This window comes from Salmo trutta, chromosome 17, assembly GCF_901001165.1.
Source record: "Salmo trutta chromosome 17, fSalTru1.1, whole genome shotgun sequence".
NCBI lineage: Eukaryota > Metazoa > Chordata > Actinopteri > Salmoniformes > Salmonidae > Salmo > Salmo trutta.
The window spans coordinates 16,484,569-16,509,889 of NC_042973.1; the positions used below are offsets into that span (position 1 = coordinate 16,484,569).

Here is a 25,321-nt window from a genome sequence, read left to right on the forward strand (position 1 = left end):
TCAAAGGATTGCCTTTGTCTACAGACGACCTTTGCTGCCAAAAACTCTAACGGCCAAAGAATGAACTTTGGAAAAATATTCTTAAAATAGGAATGTTAAGAATGGACTGTGGAGATCTAAAGAATAATCCTGTCATATCGTTTATTATTTTGTGATGTCATTACGGATGGTATAACGAAATAACTTACTTGGAAAGGGTACACATTCTATTTGTCAAGTTTACATCAAAATGTTGTATAAAAAAAATTATTAAGTATGAGAGTATTTATTTCTTTTATTTTTTCTCCCCAATTTCGTGGTATCCAATTGGTAGTAGAAGTTACAGTCTTGTCTCATCGCTGCAACTCCCGTACGGACTCGGGAGAGGCGAAGGTCGTGAGCCATGCGTCCTCCGAAACACAATCCAACCCAACTGCTTCTTGATACAATGCCCATCCAACCCGGAAGCCAGCCGCACCAACGTGTCGGAGGAAACACCGTACACCTGGCAACCGTGTCAGCGTGCACTGCGCCCGGTCCGCCACAGGAGTCACTAGTGCACAATGAGACAAGGATATCCCTGCCGGCCAAACCCACCCTAACCCGGATGACGCTGGGCCAATTGTGCGCCACCCCATGGGCCTCCCGGTTGCGGCCGGCTGCGACAGAGCCTGGACTCGAACCCAGAATCTCTAGTGGCACAGCTAGCACTGCGATGCAATGCCTTACACCACTGCGCCACTCAGGAGGCTATGAGAGTATTTTTTAAAGATAGAAATGTGATTCTAGTTTTCTAACGAGAATTGTTTTTTATATAAGTTATAAAGTAGCCATGCCCAAGTGAGCTCAGAGTTCGTGTCAGCATGACAGAACGCCCCGTTGGCCAGAGTGCTTAAAAAGGACTCGCTAACGGAATGTACATTAGACGAAGCAGACGTGCAGTGTGAGCTGGACGTTACGAATGGTTGAAACTACCAGACCATGTTGACACCAGTACATTGCAGTGTTACTACTGGTGTGTAAAGTGGTCGGGAGCTGAACCCTGAATAATCAATCATTGAGACCACCAAAAATCAAATCAAATCATCAAATCAAAAATCGAACTACGAGACAAAGACGTGAAACCGTTGTCTACACGTTGAAAGTTAGAAACTCTGAAACTCTCAACACGAATGAAGAAGATAAAGACTAAACCAGAACATTTGACAGTCTGCAGCTGTGGATGTAAAGTAGTCAAGAACTTTGACTAAAGACAAGGTGGGAAGGAGAATCCCATCTCAGACAAGTGTTGCTGCATCTGATGTATCTATTCTAACAACCACTTCACTACCAGAGAAGCTCTAAACTAAGGACATTGTGACCTCTGGTGGACAACCAGAGCCTTACACCCATCCAGCCCCTTCCTCATAGAAGGATCGATTGGTTTCAACAGAGAGGCGACAGAGAAAGATATCTACGCGTAAATATATACATTGCATTTCTTATCCGAATGAGCGGTGGTTCATGTGCAAAGTATTACTATTCCTTTGAGCGTAGGTTCCAAATGTAACAACGATAAGTTCAATCTCTTTGTCTTTCCCTCTATTTTTATTGACCCCTCCCTTTTATAACCAAGCAGTAATGCTGTTGTTAGTTCACTAGGGACCTGTTTGCATTGTATTACGTCTAATCAATAACTTATGCTGTGTGTGTGTGTGTGTATATATTCTGTGTTATTATTTAGTTAGTTACTAAATAAATAATTAAGCCAATCTGTGTATTGCTGATTCATCAATAAGGTTAGGGTTCTTGCGAATTCAAGAGGTCTACGATGTTCAGAATGAGACTGATGAGGTAATGATTTAATAAATGACATTGATGTAAGAGACATCTATATCTCTTTAGAGTTTAAGTCGGAAGATAGTAACTCGTTAAAGAACTTTTCACGTTGTGCCCCAAATTCCAAATGAGTTAATCGTTACATGATTAATACTTTTTTTTTAGATTTTTTTTTTTTTTTAAATCGGTGACAATTAAACATAGTTAGTTTGTTTCGATAAACAGTCATCACATTAATGAAAGTCACATCACGACACTGCATTGACCCTTTTAGCACTAACTCACATATGCTGGTGCTACTGTTTATCATCTATCCTTTTGCCTTGTTAATTCATTCCTAGATACTAGGGATAAACAAAATATCGGTGAACATATTGGAATCAGCCGATATTAGTCTAAAAATGCCAACATTGGTATCGGCCCGATGTCTAGTTTAACGTCAATGTGAAAAACCGATGTCAAAGCTGGCGTGCATACCTATATAACGTTAGGTACAAGACGTAATGACGCCACGTAAAATATTGCGCTACACTTGCAACACAGCATTCCTAACCTAGCCCACAATGTCTGCTGTGTAGATCGAGCAGTCAACAAGGTAAGGTTATTTTAGATGAAACCTAGCTATATAGCTACTGAAACAGATGTCGTTTTGCTATGTTTTTGGTGAAGAACATTGTTTGCATCCATGAGCTAGCTAGCTTTTTTTTTTTTATGACCAGCACTGTAGGTGCGCGAGACAACTTTACCAGCATCATAGCATACGTATCAATGAATTGTTGTGACATATGAAATACGAGTGATAGTGTAATCAATGTGTAATAACTACGTAAAAACAATTATGAACGCGTTAAATTATTATGTGACATGCAGTCATATTCAGGTCCTGAAATGCAAAAGACCCAAAAGGTGTTGTATAGAAATCCTGGTTGAGAATGAAATGACTGAACAAATGAACAACGAAACAGCACAGCAAGTGAAAGAAATAGGTTTTGATTATATTTTACTGGTAGTGTGGTCAGTGTGTGTGTGTGTGTGTGTGTAAAACCTTTATTTAACTAGGCAAGTCAGTTAAGAAGAAATTCTTATTTACAATGACGGCCTACCCCGGCCAAACCCAGACAACGCAGGGCCAATTGTGTGCCGCCCTATGGTACTCCCAATCATGGCCAGATATGATACAGCCTGGATTCGAAACAGGGACTGTAGTGACACCTCTTGCACTGAGATGCAGTGCCTTAGACCACTGCGTCCACGTGTGTGTGTTAACTATTTAAACTGTAATAGAATGCTTAAAAGGTTGCTAAAATTCAGTACAGGTGCATCAAAGCTGGGACCGAGAGACTGAAAAACAGCTTCTATCGCAAGGCCATCAGACTGTTAAATAACCATCACTAGCTGGCTACCACCAGGCTACTCAAACCAGCACCTTAGAGGCTGCTACCCTATATACATAGACATGGAATAACTGGCCACTTTAATAATGGAACGCTAGTCACTTTAATAAATGTTTACATACTGCTTTACTCATCTCATATGTATACACTGTATTCTATTCTACTGTATTTAGTCAGTCAATGCCACTCCGACATTGCTCGTCCTAATATTTATATATTTAAAAAATATATATATTTAAGGTCTTCTAGGCAGAGTTGCAAAGAAAAAGCCATATCTCAGACTGGCCAATAAAAATAAAATATTAAGATGGGCAAAAGAACCCAGACACTGGACAAACTCTGCCTAGAAGGCCAGCATCCCGGAGTTGCCTCTTCACTGTTGACGTTGAGACTGGTGTTTTGTGGGTACTATTTAATGAAGCTGCCAGTTGAGGACTTGTAAGGCGTCTGTTTCTCAAACTAGACGTTCTAATCTACTTGTCTTCGCTCAGTTGTGCACCGGGGCCTCCCACTCCTCTTTCTATTCTGGTTAGAGCCAGTTTGGACTGTTCTGTGAAGGGAGTAGTACACAGCGTTGTACAAGATCTTCAGTTTCTTGGCAATTTCTCGCATGGAATAGCTTTCATTTCTCAGAACAAGAATAGACTGATGAGTTTCCGAAGGAAGCTCTTTGTTTCTGGTCATTTTGAGCCTGTAATCGAACCCACAAATGCTGATGCTCCAGATACTCAACTAGTCTGAAGAATGCAAGTTTTACTGCTTCTTTAATCAGGACAACCATTTTCAGCTGTGCTAACATCGTTTCAAAAAAGGTTTTCTAATTATAAATTAGCCTTTTAAAATGAAACACAGAAGTGAAGGTTGCTGATAATGGGAATCTGTACGCTGTATACATCATGAGGCGATGGCTCCATCTGCTGGATGTGCCATGTCTCGACGGGCTCTCCAGACAGGACTAATTGGGGCTGATTGGGAGCTGGTGAGTAATCAAGGGCGGATTTCTCACCAGCTGTGCAAGGCCCATAAAGCTGCCAGAAGGGCAGCACACAGGAGGAACGGGGGAAGAAAGGACTCCTGTGGTATTGTTGACGGTTGCAGAGGTAAGAAGAGGGTGTTCAGTTTTGTGCCCGACAGGATACAGCCAGACCCGGAATACCTGAAGACGGCATCCCGGAGAGGGTCTCAGGAAGACTTGTCCTTTTCTATCTATTATTTAAATAAACACCCTTGAAACTGAGCTAATCCTTCTCTGTCCGTGTCTGATATGGGTAAACATCTTGACCAAACCCCCTGGTCTGCCACAACGCCTATGTAGATATTCCATAAAAAAAAATCTGCAATTTCCAGCTACAATAGTCATTTACAACACTAACAATGTCTACACTGTATTTCTGATCAATTTGATGTTATTTTAAATGGACAAGTGTTTTTCTTCAAAAACAAGGACATTTCTCAGTGACCCCAAACTTTAACAGTAGTGTATATTTGCAAATATTGTACAATCCAGGAGTGCAAAGCACTCAGACTTACCCAGAAAGACTCACTGCTGTAATTGCTGCTGAAGGTGATTCTAACATGTATAGACTCAGGTGTGAATACTAATGTAAATTAGATATTTATTTTATTTTCAAAATAGTATGTTGCTTTCACTTTGTCATTATGGGGTATTGTGTGTAGATGTGTGAGGGGAAAAATCTATTTTGAATTCAGGCTGTAACACAAAATGTGGAATAAGTCAAGAGGTACAGTGCATTCGGGAAGTATTCAGACCCCTGATTTTTCCCAGATTTTGTTATGTTACAGCCTTATTCTAAAATAGATGAAATGAAGAAAATAAATCCTCAATCTACACACAAAACATAAAGACAAAGCGAAAACTTGTTTCTTATTTTTTTTTTTACAAATATATATAAAAAAAAAAATTCTAACTTTTGTCATAAGACTCAAATTTGAGCTCAGGTGCATCCTGTTTCCAATAATCATCCTTGAGATGTTTCTACAACTTGATTGGAGTCCACCTGCGGTAAATTCAATTGATTGGACATGATTTGGAAAGGCTCACGCCTGTCTACATAAGGTCACATAGTTGACAACCAAAACCAAGCCATGGAGGTTGTAGGAATTGTCCGTAGAGCTCCGAGACAGGATTGTGTCGAGGCACAGATCTGGGGAGGGGTACCAAAAAATGTCTGCAGCATTGAAGGTCCAAGAACACAGTGCCATCCATCATTCTTAAATGGAAGAAGTTTGGAAAAACCTGGACTCTTCCTAGAGCTGGCTGCCCGGCCAAACTGAGCAATCAGGTGAGAAAAAAAAAAAACTTGGTCAGGGAGGTGACCAAGAACCCGATGGTCACTCTGTCAGGAGGTACAGAGTTCCTCTATGGAGATGGGAGAACCTTCCAGAAGTACAACCATCTCTGCAGCACTCCACCAATCAGGCCTTGGTAGAGTGGCCAGACGGAAGCCACTCCTCAGTAAAAGGCAAATGACAGCCCTCTTGGAGTTTGCCAAAAGGCACCGAAAGGACTCTCAGACCATGAGAAATAAGATTCTCTGGTCTGATGAAACCAAGATTGGACTCTTTAGCCTGAATGCCAAGTGTCATGTCTGGAAAAAGCCTGACACCATCCCTACAGTGAAGCATAGTGGTGGCAGCATCATGCTGTGGGTATGTTGTTCAGCGGCAGGGACTGGGAGACTAGTCATTGATTGAGGGAATGATGAACGGAGCAAAGTACAGAGAGATCCTTGAAGAACACCTGCTCCAGAGTGCTCAATACCTCACACTGGGGCAAAGGTTCACCTTCCAACAGGACAACGACCCTAAGCACACAGCCAAGACAACGCAGGGATGGCTTTGAGACAAGTCTCTGAATGTCCTTGAGTGGACCAGCCAGAGCTCGGACTTGAACCCGTTTGAACATCTCTGGAGACCTGAAAATAGCTGTCCAGCGACGCTCCCCATCCAACATGACAAAGCTTGAAAGGATCTGCAGAGAAGAATGGGAGAAAGTCCCCAAATACAGGTGTGCCAAGCTTGTAGCGTCATACCCAAGAAGGCTCGAGGCTGTAATCACTGCCAAAGGTGCTTCAACAAAGAACTGAGTAAAGAGTCTGAATACTTACGTAAATGTAATATCCGTTTTTATTTGTATTTTTTACATGAGCTACATTTTTTTTTTTTTAAATCATTGTCATTACGCTGTATTGTGTGTAGTTTGAGGGGGAAAAAACAATATGATCCATTTTTAGAATAAGGCAGTAACGTAACAAAATGTGGAAGAAGTCAAGGGGTCTGAATACCCCTTCACGTCGATTCAGTACTGGTACCCTGTGTATATAGCCAAGTTATCGTTACTCATTGTGTATTTATTATTACATGTATTATTTTTCTATTTTCTTTCTTTCTGCATTGTTGACAAAGGGCCCGTTAGTAAGCATTTCACTGTTAGTCTAAACCTGTTGTTTACGAAGCATGTGACGACTAGCATTTGTTGCTCAGTCCCTCACTGTACATACTTGTGAGTCACTTTGGAGTTGAATGTTTGATAAGTGACAGTATTGTATGATGAAATTGTGACCTGGAATGTCAAGGTTGCCATTTTCCCCATTTGTATTGCCTCATGTTACCCATAGTTTTCTGTATGGTTTGAGTAATGAACAGTTCGTATGGCTGGGGTAAGAGGGAGAAAGCATAACACAAATCATCAATAGCCCCCACAGAGAGCTACATCTTTTCCAAAACAGCTGGAACACTTTCATATAAATGATAAACATCAAAACGATAAATAACTGCACTTGACCCACTTTCCCTCACATCTCCATTTGTGGCAATTCTAGCAATCACTCAACTGTGCAGAAAATATAAGGTCCACACACACAAAATCACATTCACAATCACACAAACTGCCTATCTTCAAGTGAAGTGAAAACTCCAGCAGTCCCCCTGAAGATATAACAATTCCTCTGACGGAGGAAAAGCTACTTGGTGAATCTGAAGCGAGCTGGAGAGAGCGGTTCAGCATGCTATGCCAATTGCAGAAAACATGGACAGAAAAAACATCTATTCAACCTCACGTTAGCCTTCAATTGCTATTTGAAAGGGCAAGCAGTAAATTGTCCGGGCAGATCTGAAAGCTCAGAGTGACAACAGATCAGACAGAAGAACACAGCATTCTTAATCCTTCCTCTCTCAGACTCTGTAGACCTAGTTTGATTCCTTTGAGTGTGTTTCATGCCTGCATTTTTTCTTCAGACCTCTTTGACTGAGCCTTGAGCGATGTGTTGTTGACCAGTCTAGTGTGAATGACAAAAAGTATGGAGAAAAAAAGAATAATGCTCTTCCACCAGTGCGTGAAGTCTGCAGCTTGACATTTGCAATCTTCTCCTGGATGTTTCTTCTTATAGGAATTCAGGATTTCTTGGAATCCAAGGCTTGTGTTTCTGGTGCATTCACTGAAGGCCCTTTAGGTCATGTTTACACTGAAACCTTGCTTCCTACGACCTAAATGGACAACTGACTGACTGATCTTATGACATATGGATGTAACATCTTGTTTGAAAAGCGTAAATTGAAAAGCAGTTATTGAACTCTTCTACTCCAAATGCTTCCTTACTGCTGTAATAAATAGGAACACAACCCACTCATGTTCCAACGTCCTCCCTCTTCTTTTATGAAAGTGATTCATAGTATGGGCACAGTGTGTTTGGTGCGGTGTGGTGTGTGTGTGTGTGTATGCCCAGGGAAAGGCGTAAACCCAAAAGCCTACTTGCTCCAGAGGAGACTGCCACCATCTGCTCTCACTGAGGGGCACTGAAGCGACCTGCGACAATCAAACAGAACGCTTCCTTTTCTCCATGGGAGAGCGCTCCATGCCATGTGTCTGTCAAGCACCTGCCAGTCTGCCTCATCCAGCTGTGTGTAGCCACCCCCTCAATAAACACAACCTCAGTTCCCCCCGTATCTCCCGAGCATCCTGTGAGGAGACAGGAGAAACGAGAGTGTATATGTTTGAGTGAATGTAAGTGTGTTAGAAACAGTGTAGGCCAGGGTTCCCCAACTGACCTGCGTGTGATTTTATTTGGCCACCCCCAAATAATCCCCAGAACATTATTCCTACTCCACCAAACTTTAAAGCTGGCACTATGCATTCGGGCAGGTAGTATTCTCCTGGCATCCTCCAAACCCAGATTTGTCCGTCAGACTGCCAGATGGTGAAACGTGATTCATCACTCCAGAGAAAAGGTTTCCACTGCTCCAGATTCCAATGGCTGCAAGCTTTACACCAGTATAGCCGATGCTTGGCATTGCGCATGATGATCTTAGGCTTGTGTGTGGCTGCTCGGCCATGGAAACCCATTTCATGAAGCTCCCATCGAACAGTTCTTGTGCTGACGTTGCTTCCAGAAGCACTCTGGAACTCGGTAGTGAGTGTTGCAACCGAGGACAGATTATTTTTATACGCCATGTGCTTCAGCAGTCCCATTCCACTTTGCTGCTGAGCCGTTGTTGCTCCTGGACGTTTCCACTTCACAATGACAGCACTTACAGTTGACTGGGGCAGCTCTATCAGGGCAGAAATTTGAGGAACTGACCTGTTGGAAAGGTAGCATCTTATGACAGTGGCACTGAGTCACTGAGCTCTTCAGTAAGGCCATTCTACTGCCAATGTTTGTCTATGGAAATTGCATGGCTTTGTGCTCGATTTTATACACTTATCAGCAACAGATGTGACTGAAATATCCAAATCCACTAATTTGAAGGGGTCTCCACATACTTTCGTATATATAGTGTATACACTGTACATATGTATGGTTTTTTTGGTTGTGGTTGTTGGACATGACTAAAAACAAGCAAATCAGCTCCAAGGGATTTTAATTTTGGAAATCTGTTCCAATGTATTTCCACGCACAATAGGGATATGTGATCATATACAAATGTAAGCAAGGCTTGAAATTATTATGTTTTAGTCAAATACTCTGTTTGGGCTTCTTGCGATCAATTTGCAGTCTACAGTGCCTTCAGAAAGTATTCACACCAGTGAACGTTCTTGAGTGGCCGAGTTACAGTTTTGACTTAAATTTACTTGAAAATCTATAGCAAGACCTGAAAATGGTTGTCTAGCAATGATCAACAACCAATTTGACAGAGCTTGAAGAATTTGTTGTTGTACAATCCAGGTGTGGAAAGGCTTACCCCGAAACACTCACAGCTGTAATCGCTGCCAAAGATGCTTCTACAAAGTATTGACTCAGGGTCTGTATTTCATTTTCAATAAATTAGCAAACATTTCTAAAAACATGTTTTCACTTTGTCATTATGGGGTATTGTGTGTAGATTTTGAATTCAGGCTGTAACACAACAAAAGTCAAGGGGTATAAATACTTTCTGAAGGCACTGTATGTTTCTGTAAGAGGGAGAGAGAGTGAATGTGTGTGAAATTGAATGAGAGAATGTATGAGTGTATATGAGCATGTGAGAGATAAAGAGAGTGAGAGTGTTTGCAAAACACTCCTCAGTCTCTCATTCGAGAGCACATCTGTGCCCACTCACTAATCAAGTCATGGCTCACTGAGGGTTACACCCTCTACTACAAGATTCATGTGCTGAGATCTACGAACTTGCATGCGCTGGGTGGAGTCAGATTTTTTTAAACAACATCACCTTTTGGTAACATGATACCTCACTGGTCCAGACTCCCAAATAGAAACATTTAAAAGGGGGCGACAGAGGTTGTCTTCTCATTTGTGGTGAAAGCAAAAGAAGAGTCCCTCTAATTGTCTTCCCTTGCTAGCAAGTTGGATAAACACTGCACGCTAGCTATAGCCTTTTAGCTTTGGAGATCTCAATGTGAAATAATCAAATTTATAATGAAATAATATTCTTACAGTATATTTGCCAGTGTAACCTATAATATTATCCCAATTTGATATGGGAGCGAATACATTGAAGCAGCATATCAGTTAAAAATAAAATGTTATATTTTTTTGTCACAGAGTAATTTTTAAAAATGTATTTTACCTTTATTTAACTAGGCAAGTCAGTTAAGAACAAATTCTTATTTTCAATGACAACCCACTGTTCCTAGGCTAACTGCCTTGTTCAGGGGCAGAACGACAGATTTTTACCTTGTCAGCTCAGGGGTTCGATCTTGCAACTTTTCGGTTACTAGTCCAACGCTCTAACCGCTAGGCTACCTGCCACCCCAGAAGCACATGACATCTGATTTTATGTTTCAAAATAGCCTAGAATAATATTACTTGTAAACTTATTTTTTGGGGGGGATTCTAAATCAGGCCACAATGTTTGGTTTATTGTTTGAACAGTCGCTGAGATTATATTTGGTTATCAATGCAAAAATAGGTTGTTTATTTAATGCAAAGCTAAACCAACACATCAATCTTGAAATTAAAGTTGATTTGCTTCCCACATCGCCATCTGAAATAATCTGATTCATAATTAAATATGAATATATTTCCCAGTGTATCCTACCATGTCATTCCCCTTTGATATGCTGCTTCAATATTCACTCCCATTTCAGCAAAGAATAGTCAGGGAGGAAAAGCACATATCTCGCAGCTGTTTTTACCAATAGTTATTACTTCTAAATAAAAAAAATGTTTCTGGGGATCCAATTTTTGGGGGTTTATTGTTTGAACAGACGCTGAGATTATATTTGCTTAAAAAATGCAAATGAGGCTACATTGATGCATAGCCTACAGCTCAGATCAAGGAATCAACCGAGCTTTATTGCCTACACAGCTGCACATGGAATTATACAGCGCGTTACAATTTTCATGTGGCACGGCATGTGGCACCGGTATGTTGAATGCCGGAGCGCACTACAAGGAGCTACGACATTGCAACACTGCGCTCCGAATCATTCGTCTACATCGGGTATAAATCGGCCTTTAGAGAGAGGCGGAGGAAATAAACCATTGTGCACACAGACAAAGAGAGAGACAGACAGCTATCTCTACTCCACACAGCCTTCTGGGATTCTGACTCCATTAGGGCAAATTAGCCTGGTCCCAAGATCGGTTTGTGCTTTTGCCTACTCCATTGTCAATCCAAACCGTTTTGCATGAGCATTCCATAAGGAGTTGGCAAGAGAACAGAAACAGACTGGCACCCAGGCTAGCTTGATTAGTCATCCACCAAGCACAGAACTTCAGATTGAGCTGGTCACCTTGGGATAGACTTCGGGGTACTTTCTGTGAGTCATCCAAAGTAAAAATAGTATTAAACATCTAAACATCTGATACAGACCTCGGGAGCAAAGCACACCCAACTAATATAGTGAGTGACACTTAACTTCATAGTTTTAAAACGGTAATGTTTAAAAACTTTATTATTATTATTATTATTTTTTTTTTTAATTGACCACCAAGACATCTTCTTCTGATGGTATCAACCGTGTAGTGGAACATCATTCAGATTTGGCTTTGTAACTAAAGTAACTCTTACCTGTGGGCATGATGTGGTGCATAGCCACTGACAGGAAGAAGATGGCGTCACTATAGTAGGCCCCAGAGCCGGCGCTGAAGTGCTTCTGCATGGCCTCCACGATGGGGAAGAGTTTCTGGCTCAAGACCCCCACGTCATGGAACACCACCTTCACCACAAACAAGGGCAGTCAGGCATGTGAGAAACATGCCATTCAGACATTCAAGTAATTCAGAATTGATACTGACAATTGTACAAGACACATGCCCATGACATTTATAAACTTATTGTTCTAATTGCAATGGGGATGTGCATAAGGGTTCCTCACGATCAAACACCCTCCCCTCTCCAGGAGCCCCATCTCCCTGCCTCTCCTCAGCAGGTCACACTCCAAGCTACCCCAGGGGCCCTAATCCCATGGTGCAGTGCAGGGATTTGGCTGAGAAGCAGAACCGGGCCGCATTCCCCAGTCAGATCATGTGGATCTCCCACCAGATTAGAAGAGGATTTTACATATATTTATTTCTGCAGAAACAAATATGTTCAAAATTGTTCCAGATCATGTCTTGGTTAAATGCTACTGTATTAAAAGTGTGTGTGTGTGTGGTGTGTGTGGGGGGGAGGTTAATGGGATTAGGCAATAAGGGAGACATATTTAATCAGATCTGTGTGCTTGGGATGTGCAGACATCATTTAATGTTCCATAAGCGATTAAGGTAAGCCTCCCCTACCATACGTCTGGCAATAAAAACAGCCCTGGAGATGGCATTGTGGAACAGCACCTAGACCTAGCTTTGGAAAAAGGGAACTCTTACATAAGCCCATTTTCCAGTACATAAGTGTTATGTAAGCTACCCACTAGCCACAGTGCAATTAAAGACCTTCATCACATTAACATTGGATTCAATCAATTCAAAATTCTTAACCCAACAAATGGTGATATTGCCTTTCCCAAATGACATACAGCTGAGAGCGCCTGGGCACAGAAAATGCGGGAATGAGAGCAGAAAATGTAACAATGATGTTCATTTATAGATTTTACTTGTATATTTAATAGATTAAGTTATTTTTTAAGAGCTATGGATGAATAATTCAGATAGTAAACAAGATGGGGCAGAACTCCTCCCAACAACCCACATGTACTAAATAATACAGGAAAAGTGTAGGAGATTCCTCAGATGTTCTCTTATTACAGTTATACTCCTCAATTGTCCTGTACCAACTTCCTACTTACATTCTATTTCGACATCATCGAGCACAACAAAGAAAAAGGATGGCAAAAGAAAGCATTAGAGAAAAAAAATAATAAACTCACCTACTGTATTATAACAGGGCTTTTTCTGGATCAAAATGGGGCTTAGCTGGTGGGCGTGGCCAATGGTGCACTCGCTGACTGTACATTTTTGAAAATTTGATGTTTCAAAACTAATTTCGTGCTACACCATCTGAGTGACTCAAACATGTACAGTTGAGGTCGGAAGTTTACATACACCTTAGCCAAATACATTTAAAAACTCAGTCTTTCACAATTCCTGACATTTAAATCAGAGTAAAAATGCCCTGTCTTAGGTCAGTTAAGATCACCACTTAATTTTAAGAATGTGAAATGTCAGAATAATAATTGATAGAATGATTTATTCCAGCTTTTATTTCTTTCATCACATTCCCAGTGGGTCAGAAGTTGACATACAGTCAATTATTATTTGGTGGCATTGCCTTTAAATTGTTTAACTTGGGTCAAAGATTTTGGGTAGCATTCCACAAGCTTCCCACAATAAGTTGGGTGGATTTTGGCCCATTCCTCCTGACAGAGCATGTGTAACTGAGTCAGGTTTGTAGGCCTCCTTGCTCGCACACACTTTTTCAGTTCTGCCCACAAATTTTCTATAGGGTTGAGGTCAGGGCTTTGTGATGGCCACTGCAACACCTTGACTTTGTTGTCCTTAAGCCATTTTGCCACAACTTTGGAAGTATGCTTGGGGTCATTGTCCATTTGGAAGATCCATTTGCGACCAAGCATCAACTTCCTGACTGATGTCTTGAGATGTTGCTTCAATATATTCACATAATTTTCCTGCCTCATGATGCCATCTATTTTGTGAAGTGCACCATTCCCTCCTGCAGGAAAGCACCCCCACAACATGATGCTGCCACCCGTGCTTCACGGTTGGGATGGTGTTCCTCGGCTTGCAAGCCTCACCTTTTTTCCTCCAAACATAACGATGGTCATTATGGCCAAAGAGTTATATTTTTGTTAAATCAGACCAGAGGACATTTCTTCAAAAAAGTACGATCTTTGTCCCCATGTGCAGTTGCAAACCGTAGTCTGGCTTTTTTTATGACGGTTTTGGAGCAGTGACTTCTTCCTTGCTAAGCGGCCTTTCAGGTAATGTCGATATAGGACTTGTTTTACTGTGGATATAGCTACTTTTGTATCTGTTTCCTCCAGCATCTTCACAGGGTCTTTTGCTGTTGTTCTGGGATTGATTTGCACTTTTCGCACCAAAGTACGTTCATCTCTAGGAGACAGAATGCGTCTCATTCCTGAGCGGTATGACGGCTGCGAGGTCCCATGGTGTTTATACTTGCGTACTATTGTTTGTACAGATGAATGTGGTACCTTCAGGTGTTTGGAAATTGCTCCCGAGGATGAACCAGACTTGTGGAGGTCTACAATTTATCTTCTGAGGTCTTGGCTGATTTCTTTTGATTTTCCCATGATGTCAAGCAAAGAGGCACTGAGTTTGAAGGTAGGCCTTGAAATACATCCACAGGTACACCTCCAATTGACTCAAATGATGTTAGCCTATCAGAAGCTTCTAAAGCCATGACATTTTATGGAATTTTCTAAAGCTGTTTAAAAAGGCACAGTCAACTTAGTGTATGTAAACTTCTGACCCACTGGAATTGTGATACAGTGAATTATAAGTGAAATAGTCTGTATGTAAACAATTTTTGGAAAAATGACTTGTGTCATGCAAAGTAGTTGTCCTAACTGACTTGCCAAAACTATAGTTTGTTAACAAGAAATTTGTGGAGTGGTTGAAAAATGAGTTTTAATGATTTCAACCCAAGTGTATGTGAACTTCCACTTCAACTGTAGGTCCATCAGATTTTCTACATACTTTATATCTATACTCAACAAAAATATAAAACGCAACATGTAAAGTGTTGGTCCCATGTTTCATGAGCTTAAATAAAAAGATCCCATAAATATTCCACACAACACAATGCCACAGATGTCTACATTTTGAGGGAGCATGCAATTGGCATGCTGAGCTGTTGCCAGAGAATAAAATATTATTTTCTCTACCATATGCCGCCTCCAATGTTGTTTTAGAGAATTTGGCAGTACGTCCAACCGGCCTCACAACCGCAGACGACGTGTATGGCGATGTGTGGGCAAGATCTTTGCTGATGTCAACATTGTGAACCGAGTGCCGCATGGTAGCGGCGGGGTTATGGTGTGGGCAGGCCTAAGCTACAGACAATGAACACAATAGCATTTTATTGATGCCAATTTGAATGCACAGAGATACCGTGACGAGATCCTGAGGTCCATTGTCGTGCCATTCATCCGCAGCCATCACCTCATGTTTCACCATGATAATGCACGGCCCCATGTCGCAACGATCTGTACACAATTCCTGGATGCTGAAAATGTCCCAGTTCTTTCAGGGTCTGCATACTCAGACATGTCACCCATTGAGCATGTTTAGGATGCTCTGGATCAACGTGTTTGACAGCGTGATCCAGTTCCGCCAATATCCAGCAACTTCGCACAGCCATTGAAGAGGAGTGTGAAGGAGATTTATCGTGCTGCATGGGGCAAATTGTGGTCACACCACATACTGACTGGTTTTCTGATCCATGCCATACCTTTTAAAAAAGGTACACACTAAAATATATATATAGTTAAATAACCTCAATTAAAAAAAAAAACATGAAAAATGTACGTTAAAATTAAATTTAAAAACATTAACATGGATTGTATTCCTGTCCCGTAAATCGCTAAATTTTAGATGTTCAAACAGCTCATTTTTATGACGACAAATTTGTTGTGTCAAGTTAAAACAAGAGGAGAAATGTTGATTCTGTAGATTTTTTTTCTTCTGGTTACTAAGCTAGCCAAAGTGAAAAGTTCAGTAAAGCTTCTGGCAAAACTAATTGCTCTATTTTCAAATTAATGTGTTTGGTTTTTGTCACAAAAGCACATACAGACACACAAAAGCATGTGGACACCTCTTCAAAATGTGTGGATTCTGCTATTCAGCCACACCCGTCGCTGACAGGTGGAGTCAGCCAAGCTTTTTGTGGGTATAGAACATTTCTGGGATCTTTTATTTCAGCTCATGAAAAATGGGACCAACACTTTACATGTTGCATTAATATTTTGTTCAGTGAAGTTCATTGTAATTGAGGTAATATGTACATGCAGTTAGGGGTAAAAGTGACTAGGCAATCAGGATAGAGTAGCAGAGGTGTATGTGAAGAGTGTGAAAGAGTGTGTGTGTCAATATGAATGTGTGTGTGTTTTATGTGTGTGAGTGTTAATATGCATGTCTGTATGTTTTGTGTGTGTTAGTGTATGTAGTGTGTGTGTGTGCGCGTTGGGGTGTCAGTGTAGCATGTGTGAGTATGTGGGACGCGTCTAGTAAGTGCGCATAGAGACAGTGCTCACTGCCACAGTCATACTCTGGACCTAGTTTTGTCCCATGGAATAAATGTTGTGGATCTTAATGTTTTTCCTCATAATCCTGGATTATCGGACCACCATTTTATTGCGTTTACAATTGCGACAAATAATCTGCTCAGACCCCAACCAAGGAAGATTAAAAGTCGTGCTATAAATTCTCAGACAACCCAAAGATTCCTTGATGCCCTTCCAGACTCCCTCTGCCTACCCAAGGACGTCAGAGGACAAGAATCAGTTAACCACCTAACCGAGGAACTCAATTCAACCTTGCGCAATACCCTAGATGCAGTTGCACCCCTAAAAATTAAAAACATCTGTCATAAGAAACTAGCTCCCTGGTATACAGAAAATACACGAGCTCTGAAGCAAGCTTCCAGAAAATTGGAACGGAAATGGCGCCACACTAAACTGGAAGTCTTCCGACTAGCTTGGAAAGACAGTACCGTGCAGTATCGAAGAGCCCTCACTGCTGCACGATCATCCTATTTTTCCAACTTAATTGAGGAAAATAAGAACAATCCGAAATTTCTTTTTGACACTGTCGCAAAGCTAACTAAAAAGCAGCATTCGCAAATGGAGGATGGCTTTCACTTCAGCAGTAATAAATTTATGAACTTTTTTGAGGAAAAGATCATGATCATTAGAAAGCAAATTACGGACTCCTCTTTAAATCTGGGTATTCCTCCAGGGCTTCATTGTCCAGAGTCTGCACAACTCTGCCAGGACCTTGGCTCAAGGGAGATACTAAAGTGTTTTAGTACTATATCTCTTGACACAATGATGAAAATAATCATGGCCTCCAAACCCTCAAGCTGCATACTGGACCCTATTCCAACTAAACTACTGAAAGAGCTGCTTCCTGTGCTTGGCCCTCCTATGTTGAACATAATAAACGGCTCTCTATCCACCGGATGTGTACCAAGCTCACTAAAAGTGGCAGTAATAAAGCCTCTCTTGAAAAAGCCGAATCTTGACCCAGAAATTATAAAAAACTATCGGCCTATATCGAATCTTCCATTCCTCTCAAAAATTTTAGAAAAAGTTGTTGCGCAGCAACTCACTGCCTTCCTGAAGACAAACAATGTATACGAAACGCTTCAGTCTGGTTTTAGACCCCATCATAGCACTGAGACTGCACTTGTGAAGGTGGTAAATGACCTTTTAATGACGTCAGACCGAGGCTCTGCATCTGTCCTCATGCTCCTAGATCTTAGTGCCGCTTTTGATACCATCGATCACCACATTCTTTTGGAGAGATTGGAAACCCAAATTGGTCTACATGGACAAGTTCTGGCCTGGTTTAGATCTTATCTGTCGGAAAGATATCAGTTTGTCTCTGTGAATGGTTCGTCCTCTGACAAATCAATTGTAAATTTCGGTGTTCCTCAAGGTTCCGTTCTAGGACCACTATTGTTTTCACTATATATTTTACCTCTTGGGGATGTCATTCGAAAACATAATGTTAAATTTCACTGCTATGCGGACGACACACAGCTGTACATTTCAATGAAACATGGTGAAGCCCCAAAATTGCTCTCGCTAGAAGCCTGTGTTTCAGACATAAGGAAGTGGATGGCTGCAAATTTTCTACTTTTAAACTCGGACAAAACAGAGATGCTTGTCCTAGGTCCCAAGAAACAAAGAGATCTTCTGTTGAATCTGACAATTAATCTGGATGGTTGTACAGTCGTCTCAAATAAAACTGTGAAGGACCTCGGCGTTACTCTGGACCCTGATCTCTCTTTTGAAGAACATATCAAGACTGCTTCAAGGACAGCTTTTTTCCATCTACGTAACATTGCAAAAATCAGAAACTTTCTGTCCAAAAATGACGCAGAAAAATTAATCCATGCTTTTGTTACTTCTAGGCTCGACTACTGCAATGCTCTACTTTCCGGCTACCCGGATAAAGCACTAAACAAACTTCAGTTAGTGCTAAATACGGCTGCTAGAATCCTGACTAGAACCAAAAAATTTGATCATATTACTCCAGTGCTAGCTTCCCTACACTGGCTTCCTGTTAAGGCAAGGGCTGATTTCAAGGTTTTACTGCTAACCTACAAAGCATTACATGGGCTTGCTCCTACCTATCTTTCCGATTTGGTCCTGCCGTACATACCTACACGTACGCTACGGTCACAAGACGCAGGCCTCCTAATTGTCCCTAGAATTTCTAAGCAAACCGGCTGGAGGTAGGGCTTTCTCCTATAGAGCTCCATTTTTATGGAATGGTCTGCCTACCCATGTGAGAGACGCAGACTCAGTCTCAACCTTTAAGTCTTTACTGAAGACTTATCTCTTCAGTAGGTCCTATGATTAAGTATAGTCTGGCCCAGGAGTGTGAAGGTGAACGGAAAGGCTGGAGCAACGAACCGCCCTTGCTGTCTCTGCCTTGTCGGTTCCCCTCTTCCCACTGGGACTCTCTGCCTCTAACCCTTTTACAGGGGCTGAGTCACTGACTTACTGGTGTTCTTCCATGCCGTCCATGGGAGGGGTGCGTCACTCGAGTAGGTTGAGCCACTGACGTGGTCTTCCTGTCTGGGTTGGCGCCCCCCCTTGGGTTGTGCCGTGGCGGAGATCTTTGTGGGCTATACTCGGCCTTGTCTTCGGACGGTAAGTTGGTGGTTGTAGATATCCCTCTAGTGGTGTGGGGGCTGTGCTTTGGCAAAGTGGGTGGGGTTATATCCTGCCTGTTTGGCCCTGTCCGGGGGTATCATCGGATGGGGCCACAGTGTCTTCTGATCCCTCCTGTCTCAGCCTCCAGTATTTATGCTGCAGTAGTTTATGTGTCGGGGGGCTAGGGTCAGTCTGTTACATCTGGAGTATTCTCTTGTCTTATCCGGTGTCCTGTGTGAATGTAAATATGCTCTCTCTAATTCTCTCTTTCTTTCTTTCTTTCTTTCTCTCGGAGGACCTGAGCCCTAGGACTACCTGGCATGATGACTCCTTGCTGTCCCCAGTCCACCTGGCCATGCTGCTGCTCCAGTTTCAACTGTTCTGCCTGCGGCTACGGAACCCTGACCTGTTCACCGGACGTGCTTGTTGCACCCTCGACAATTACTATGATTATTATTATTTGACCATGCTGGTCATTTACGAACATTTTAACATCTTGACCATGTTCTGTTATAATATCCACCCGGCACAGCCAGAAGAGGACTGGCCACCCCTCATAGCCTGGTTCCTCTCTAGGTTTCTTCCTAGGTTTTTGGCCTTTCTCAGGAGTTTTTCCTAGGGAGTTTTTCCCAGCCACCGTGCTTCTTTCACATGCATTGCTTGCTGTTTGGGGTTTTAGGCTGGGTTTCTGTACAGCACTTTGAGATTTCAGCTGATGTACGAAGGGCTATATAAATAAATTTGATTTGATTTGATTTGATTTGCAGGGGTGATGGCCGGATTCGCGTTTATCGTCGAAGGAATGAGCGTTACACCGAGGCCTGTACTCTGAAGCGGGATCGATTTGGAGGTGGAGGGTCCGTCATGGTCTGGGGCGGTGTGTCACAGCATCATCGGACTGAGCTTGTTGTCATTGCAGGCAATCTCAACGCTGTGTGTTACAGGGAAGACATCTTCCTCCCTCATGTGGTACCCTTCCTGCAGGCTCATCCTGACATGACCCTCCAGCATGACAATGCCACCAGCCATACTGCTCGTTCTGTCCGTGATTTTCTACAAGACAGGAATGTCAGTGTTCTGCCATGGCCAGCGAAGAGCCCGGATCACAATCCCATTGAGCACCCCCCCAGAAATGTCCGGGAACTTGCAGGTGCCTTGGTGGAAGAGTGTGGTAACATCTCACAGCAAGAACTGGCAAATCTGCTGCAGTCCATGAGGAGGAGATGCACTGCAGTACTTAGACATACCAGCTACTGACTGTTACTTTTGATTTTGACCCCCCTCTTTGTTCAGGGACACATTATTCCATTTCTGTTAGTCACATGTCTGTGGAACTTGTTCAGTTTGTCTCAGTTGTTGAATATTGTTATGTTCATACAAGTATTTACACATGTTAAGTTTGCTGAAAATAAACGCAGTTGACAGTGAGAGGATGTTTCTTGTTTTGCTGAGTTTAGTCAGGGTAGCCATTTGATTAACTGTTCAGCAATCTTATGGCTTGGGGATAGAATCTGTTCAAGAGCCTTTTGATCCCAAAATCCGCGATCCGGTACCATTTGCCACGTGGTAGCAGAGATTGTGACTTGGGTGGCTGGAGTCTGACAATTTTTTGGGACTTCCTCTCACACCGCCTGGTATGGAGTTCCTGGATGTCAGGGAGCTCGGCCTCAGTGATGTACTGGGCCGTATGCACTACCCTCTGTATCTGTAGCGCCTTAAGGTCGGATGCCAGGCAATTGCCATACCAAGTGGTGATGCAGCCAGTCAAGATTCTCTCAATGGTGCAGCTGCAGAACTTTGAGGATCTGAGGGTCCTTGTCAAATCTACTCAGCTTTCCAGTCACCTTGTTGGGTAGAAAATAACAGTTTCCTATCCAAATCAGAGTCAAACATCCGCTTTGTTGAGAAGAACGTTTCCAATTTTAAAAAAGCCATATAGGCCTAACCATGTAGCTAACATTAGCTAATACAGTACACTCAAAATATACAAAAAGACAAGAAACAGAGTGTTAGATACAAATCTATTAATAAGAACAGAATTTTGCCAGCGATTTGGTTTTGTCCAGCTGCACTGTTTTGAGAAGGGAAGCCCACATTGAGCAAAGCTTCCTCTCAGCTTTTCCTGGCTGGCTGACTCCAGTCCACTGAACAGGGGGACTAGGGTCACGGACAGTCACCCCTCTACGTCATGAGAGCCTGCAGTAAACCAACCACGGTCATCGTGGAAAGTCCCATGTCCTGTCCCATGCTTGTACCCATTGACTAACAAATCATAAAGACACAAATCTGGCCAGAACCCATGGGACTAGGAAAAACTAAAAAACACTTTCCTTCAGAGCACATGGACTGCTCTAGTGTCAACAAGGCCACACAAGCACACACGCTTGTTACAGTGTGTAACTCATACATACATGTTTGTATGTAAAATCAGCAAAAAAAAGAAACGCCCTCTCACTGTCAACTGCGTTTGTGTGTAAATATTTGTATGAATATAACAAGATTCAACAACAGACAAACTGAACAAGTTCCACAGACATGTGACTAACAGAAATGGAATGTGTCCCTGAACAAAAGGGGGTCAAAATCAAGTGTGGACACCAGCTGCATTAAGTACTGCAGTGCATCTCCTCTTCATGGACTGCACCATATTTGCCAGTTCTTGCTGTGAGATGTTACCTGGGCAACTTTCTTTTGGTGTTTTTCAGACAAATAACATTTGTCTGATCTACATCTAGGAAAAAGTCCCTCTTGATTTATTTTGAAAAAAGAGTCATTGCTACTGTAATGGTTAATACTCAGATTGTATCACTCATTGTAGAACATTTTGTTTACACCGACAGTAAACTTCACATTCTCAGACACTTTGCCTGTGTCCAAATCGGTTCTTTCTACTGAAAGGCCTCTTTAGTGTCCTAAGATGTTTTCTTAACTGTGACCTTAATTGCCTACCATCTGTAAGCTGTTAGTGTCTTAACGACCGTTCCACAGGTGCATGTTCATTAATTGTTTATGGTTCATTGAACAAGCATGGGGAACAGTGTTTAAACCCTTTACAATGAAGATCTGTGAAGTTATTTGGATTTTTACAAATGATCTTTGAAAGACAGGGTCCTGAAAAAGGGACATTTCTTTTTTTGCTGAGTTTATGTGGGTGTGGGTCAGAGAGGCTGTAATGAGCATGGCTCCCGGCAGTGGGATAGTAGGAGTTTGTTTCATTTAGAGGGGTCTCAGACAGTTGTCACTAAACAGTCAGGGAGTCACGAAAGGGTTTACATAACCACTGTCCTGTGTTGGCCCTCCTGAGATGAATAACTACAGAAATTAGGTGAGGATTTGCAGACAATCATGTCAACATGCCCACAGGCCATCACAGTTCACAGCCATCCCATTAGTGACTGTGCGTGTGAGTGTCATAGAGAGAGATTTGTTTCTGTGGTGGAAGCTGAATATTAATATCATTATGTGTGTTTGAAACCACTGGGTTAGTCTGCATGAATGAGCTGACACTATATAGACAGTACCAGTGAAACATTTGGACACCTACTCATTCAAGGGTTTTTCTTTATTGACTATTTTCTACATTGTAGAATAATAGTGAAGACGCCAGTGGACGCCAATCAAGTTGTAAATAAGGTATGTTTCTTTTTTATACATTTGCAAACATTTCTAAAACTTTTCGCTTTGTCAGTGGTATTGTGTGTAGACTGAGGAATTAATCCATTTTAGAATAAGGCTGTAATGAAAGAGTGGAAAAAGTCAAGGTGTTTGAATACTTTCCAAATGCACAGTATAGTATACATAGACGGAGATACACACTTCTTTCGGTCTGTCTGTCAGAGGGGTTGGGTTAAATGCGGAAGTCTAATTTAGGTTGGACCTCGTGTGCAATTTACCAATAAAGTGATCTCTTTTCTCTGTATCAGGTACAGCTTAATCCTCCCAGTGGCTGAAGGGAGAAAAGAAAGCAGTAGAGGGGGATTTCTAAACTATGATGTTTTGGAAAGGCAACACTGCCCCCCTGTGTTAAACTATTCCCAGTACATTTGTGCAATTATCTGCCAGTACGCTCCTCCAAACAAAGCCTGTGTTTGCCAGGTGAGGGATTAAGCCTAAATTTAAGGTTTGAACTCTAGACTCCACAGTTTAGGACTAACATTCCATGTAACACAAGCACACATACTGACCGGTGAGTGGTAATCCTGGTAAGAGATGCATCAGGGCTCCAAACAGACTTACCTCATACTGAAAAGTTCCAACGAGGAGCAGCTCTGGGAGCATCCTCTCGCCCAGCTCTCGGCTGGCCTCATCGCTCACAAAATGAAGGACAAGCACCTCTTTGTCCAGGAAGAGGCTGTATTTCGCCATGGATAACATGGCCACCCGGAACTTCTCCTGCAGGCTTCGGCTCTTGTCCACCTTCGTGAACATCATGAGGGCATGGTAGTACTGGCTGACCTCATGCCCACTGTCTGCCCTCCTAGCCCTGACTTCACCCTCCTCTCCATCCCTCTCCAACTCTCCTCTCTCAGGGTGCACCAGCCTGGTGTCCAGGGAAAGGTCTGCGTCGTTCCGGTTGGTGTTGTGGCTGGCCTGGGTCTGCTTGATGCGCTTGGTGGTGCTGGAGAAATCATGCCTCTCCGAGCCAAAGAAGTAGAAGGCTACAACGGCCAGCGCTGCCGTGAGGAGGAGGACAAACTGATAGGACCTGAAGGTGCTGACTCTACCCATAATGTTGACTAGAACCCTCAGGATACCCATGCTGTGACTCCCACAGATGAATGCACAAGCTCTGTTATTGTCTCAGTTTGAAGAATATGGGGATGAACCCTGAGTTTAACATGCTGAATCCTTATTGTGCAGTGTTGGTTTCAGAAAGGAGCCATTCATTTACTAGTCTTGTCCACACCCTGACAAGGTTGCAAAGTCTTTTTCCTATAAAAGGAATGAATTACTAAGGTCAGTCTACCTTAGTTGAAATGTACAAAGTGTTCATTATTATCACATGCAATAAATGTGGTGTAGCTAATGCAAAATAAATGCATCCAGAATACAAAGTAGCTGAATGTCATGCTCTTAAAAAAAATAACACAGCATTTCTTGCAACAGTGTGAAGAGCTAAGCTGAGTTTGACAATATTGGAGATTTTCATGCAAACAGTGTCTTCCAATGCTTGCATTCGGCTACCATGTAATTCAGCATGCAATGACCTAGCCCAAGATGTACTCTTAAGGAGCCTAACGTTACTATTACTCCTGAAGCTCCAAGGACCTTACATGTTATTTTCAGCAGTAGACTGCCTCTGGCAGACAAAACAGCCAAATACTCCATTTAAACGTGAATCATTTCTCAAATACGATACGGTTCAAGAAACAAATCCCTTTACTTTCATATCACATAAAAAATAATTTCACATGCTAAATACACACTATAGATTGTTTTAACCGGCTTTACCACAGTTGAAGCCGATAGTATTTTTCAGTGACAACACATTTCAGAGCATGCGAGATAGGTACTTAGAACAAATGGTTCCTCTTGTCTGTCATCTGTAAACACGGGCTGTAACATGGACATATAGTCATGTAGGAACTCTAACCCTATTAAAAAAAAAAGGTGTATCAATAACGTTTTTTTTCAAAATTGTTTCTTGCTGATATGAAAGATAAGGTCCTTATGCTTCCAAAATCGTACCGCAAGCGGTGTGTATTAATGTTCAGACCGAGCTAAAACAGAAGAATCCTTCCTCCAATTACTTGTTTGTAATGTAATGTGACGGAGTGTGGCCATGCATGTGGCCATGCAACAGTAAAGAACAAGAAAACAGTACACATGTATTAATAACTCACCGTGTTGGAGAACTCTCGATACAGAGAAAGTTGTGACAGCTGAGTTGGAGCAGGCAGACTGGTACCAACGAGAGTACAGTCAAAGATGTGTATAACCTAACCTCATTGTTCTGTGGTACAGTATTATCAAGCTAGCTAACACTAGCTCTGTTAAAGATGCACATTTTGGAAGCAACAGGTTTGTACAGACAAAATGCATGTCACGAACACGGTGAGGACCGCAAATTATTCCCCTGGTGACTATATAGCTTGTCAACTTGAAATAAAAATAAAAGATTGCATGAAATTGGTATTCATACTATAGATAAGATATTTTGTAGCTAGCTTGTCACACTAATCTAAATGCCACTTCCGGTGATGACGTTTAAATCACGCCCCTAGATTGATGCCGCGTTCATAACAACTGGTGTCTCGGTAATCTCCGAGTGAGTTCTAGTCAACTGGGACGTCGGAAAAAAACGAGCTCCAACCAGGAAAAATCGTTTTGAACGGTTATCCGACTCGGAATTCCAAGGCAGGAATTCGGG

At 42.1% G+C, this 25,321-nt stretch overlaps 1 protein-coding gene across 1 annotated transcript in view; it reads right to left on the minus strand.

The window, feature by feature from the left end:
• Positions 1–25,144, minus strand: part of xxylt1 (xyloside xylosyltransferase 1) — a 93,534-nt gene extending 68,390 nt beyond the window's left edge. Inside the window, exons 1-3 of the mRNA XM_029695887.1 lie at positions 24,795–25,144; positions 23,188–23,883; positions 11,661–11,808 (exon numbers count right to left, since the gene is read on the minus strand). Coding sequence (XP_029551747.1) covers positions 11,661–11,808; positions 23,188–23,709 — 670 coding nt within the window. The 5' untranslated portion in view covers positions 23,710–23,883; positions 24,795–25,144. The remainder of the gene's footprint in view (positions 1–11,660; positions 11,809–23,187; positions 23,884–24,794) is intronic.
• Between the last annotated feature and the right edge of the window lie 177 nt (positions 25,145–25,321).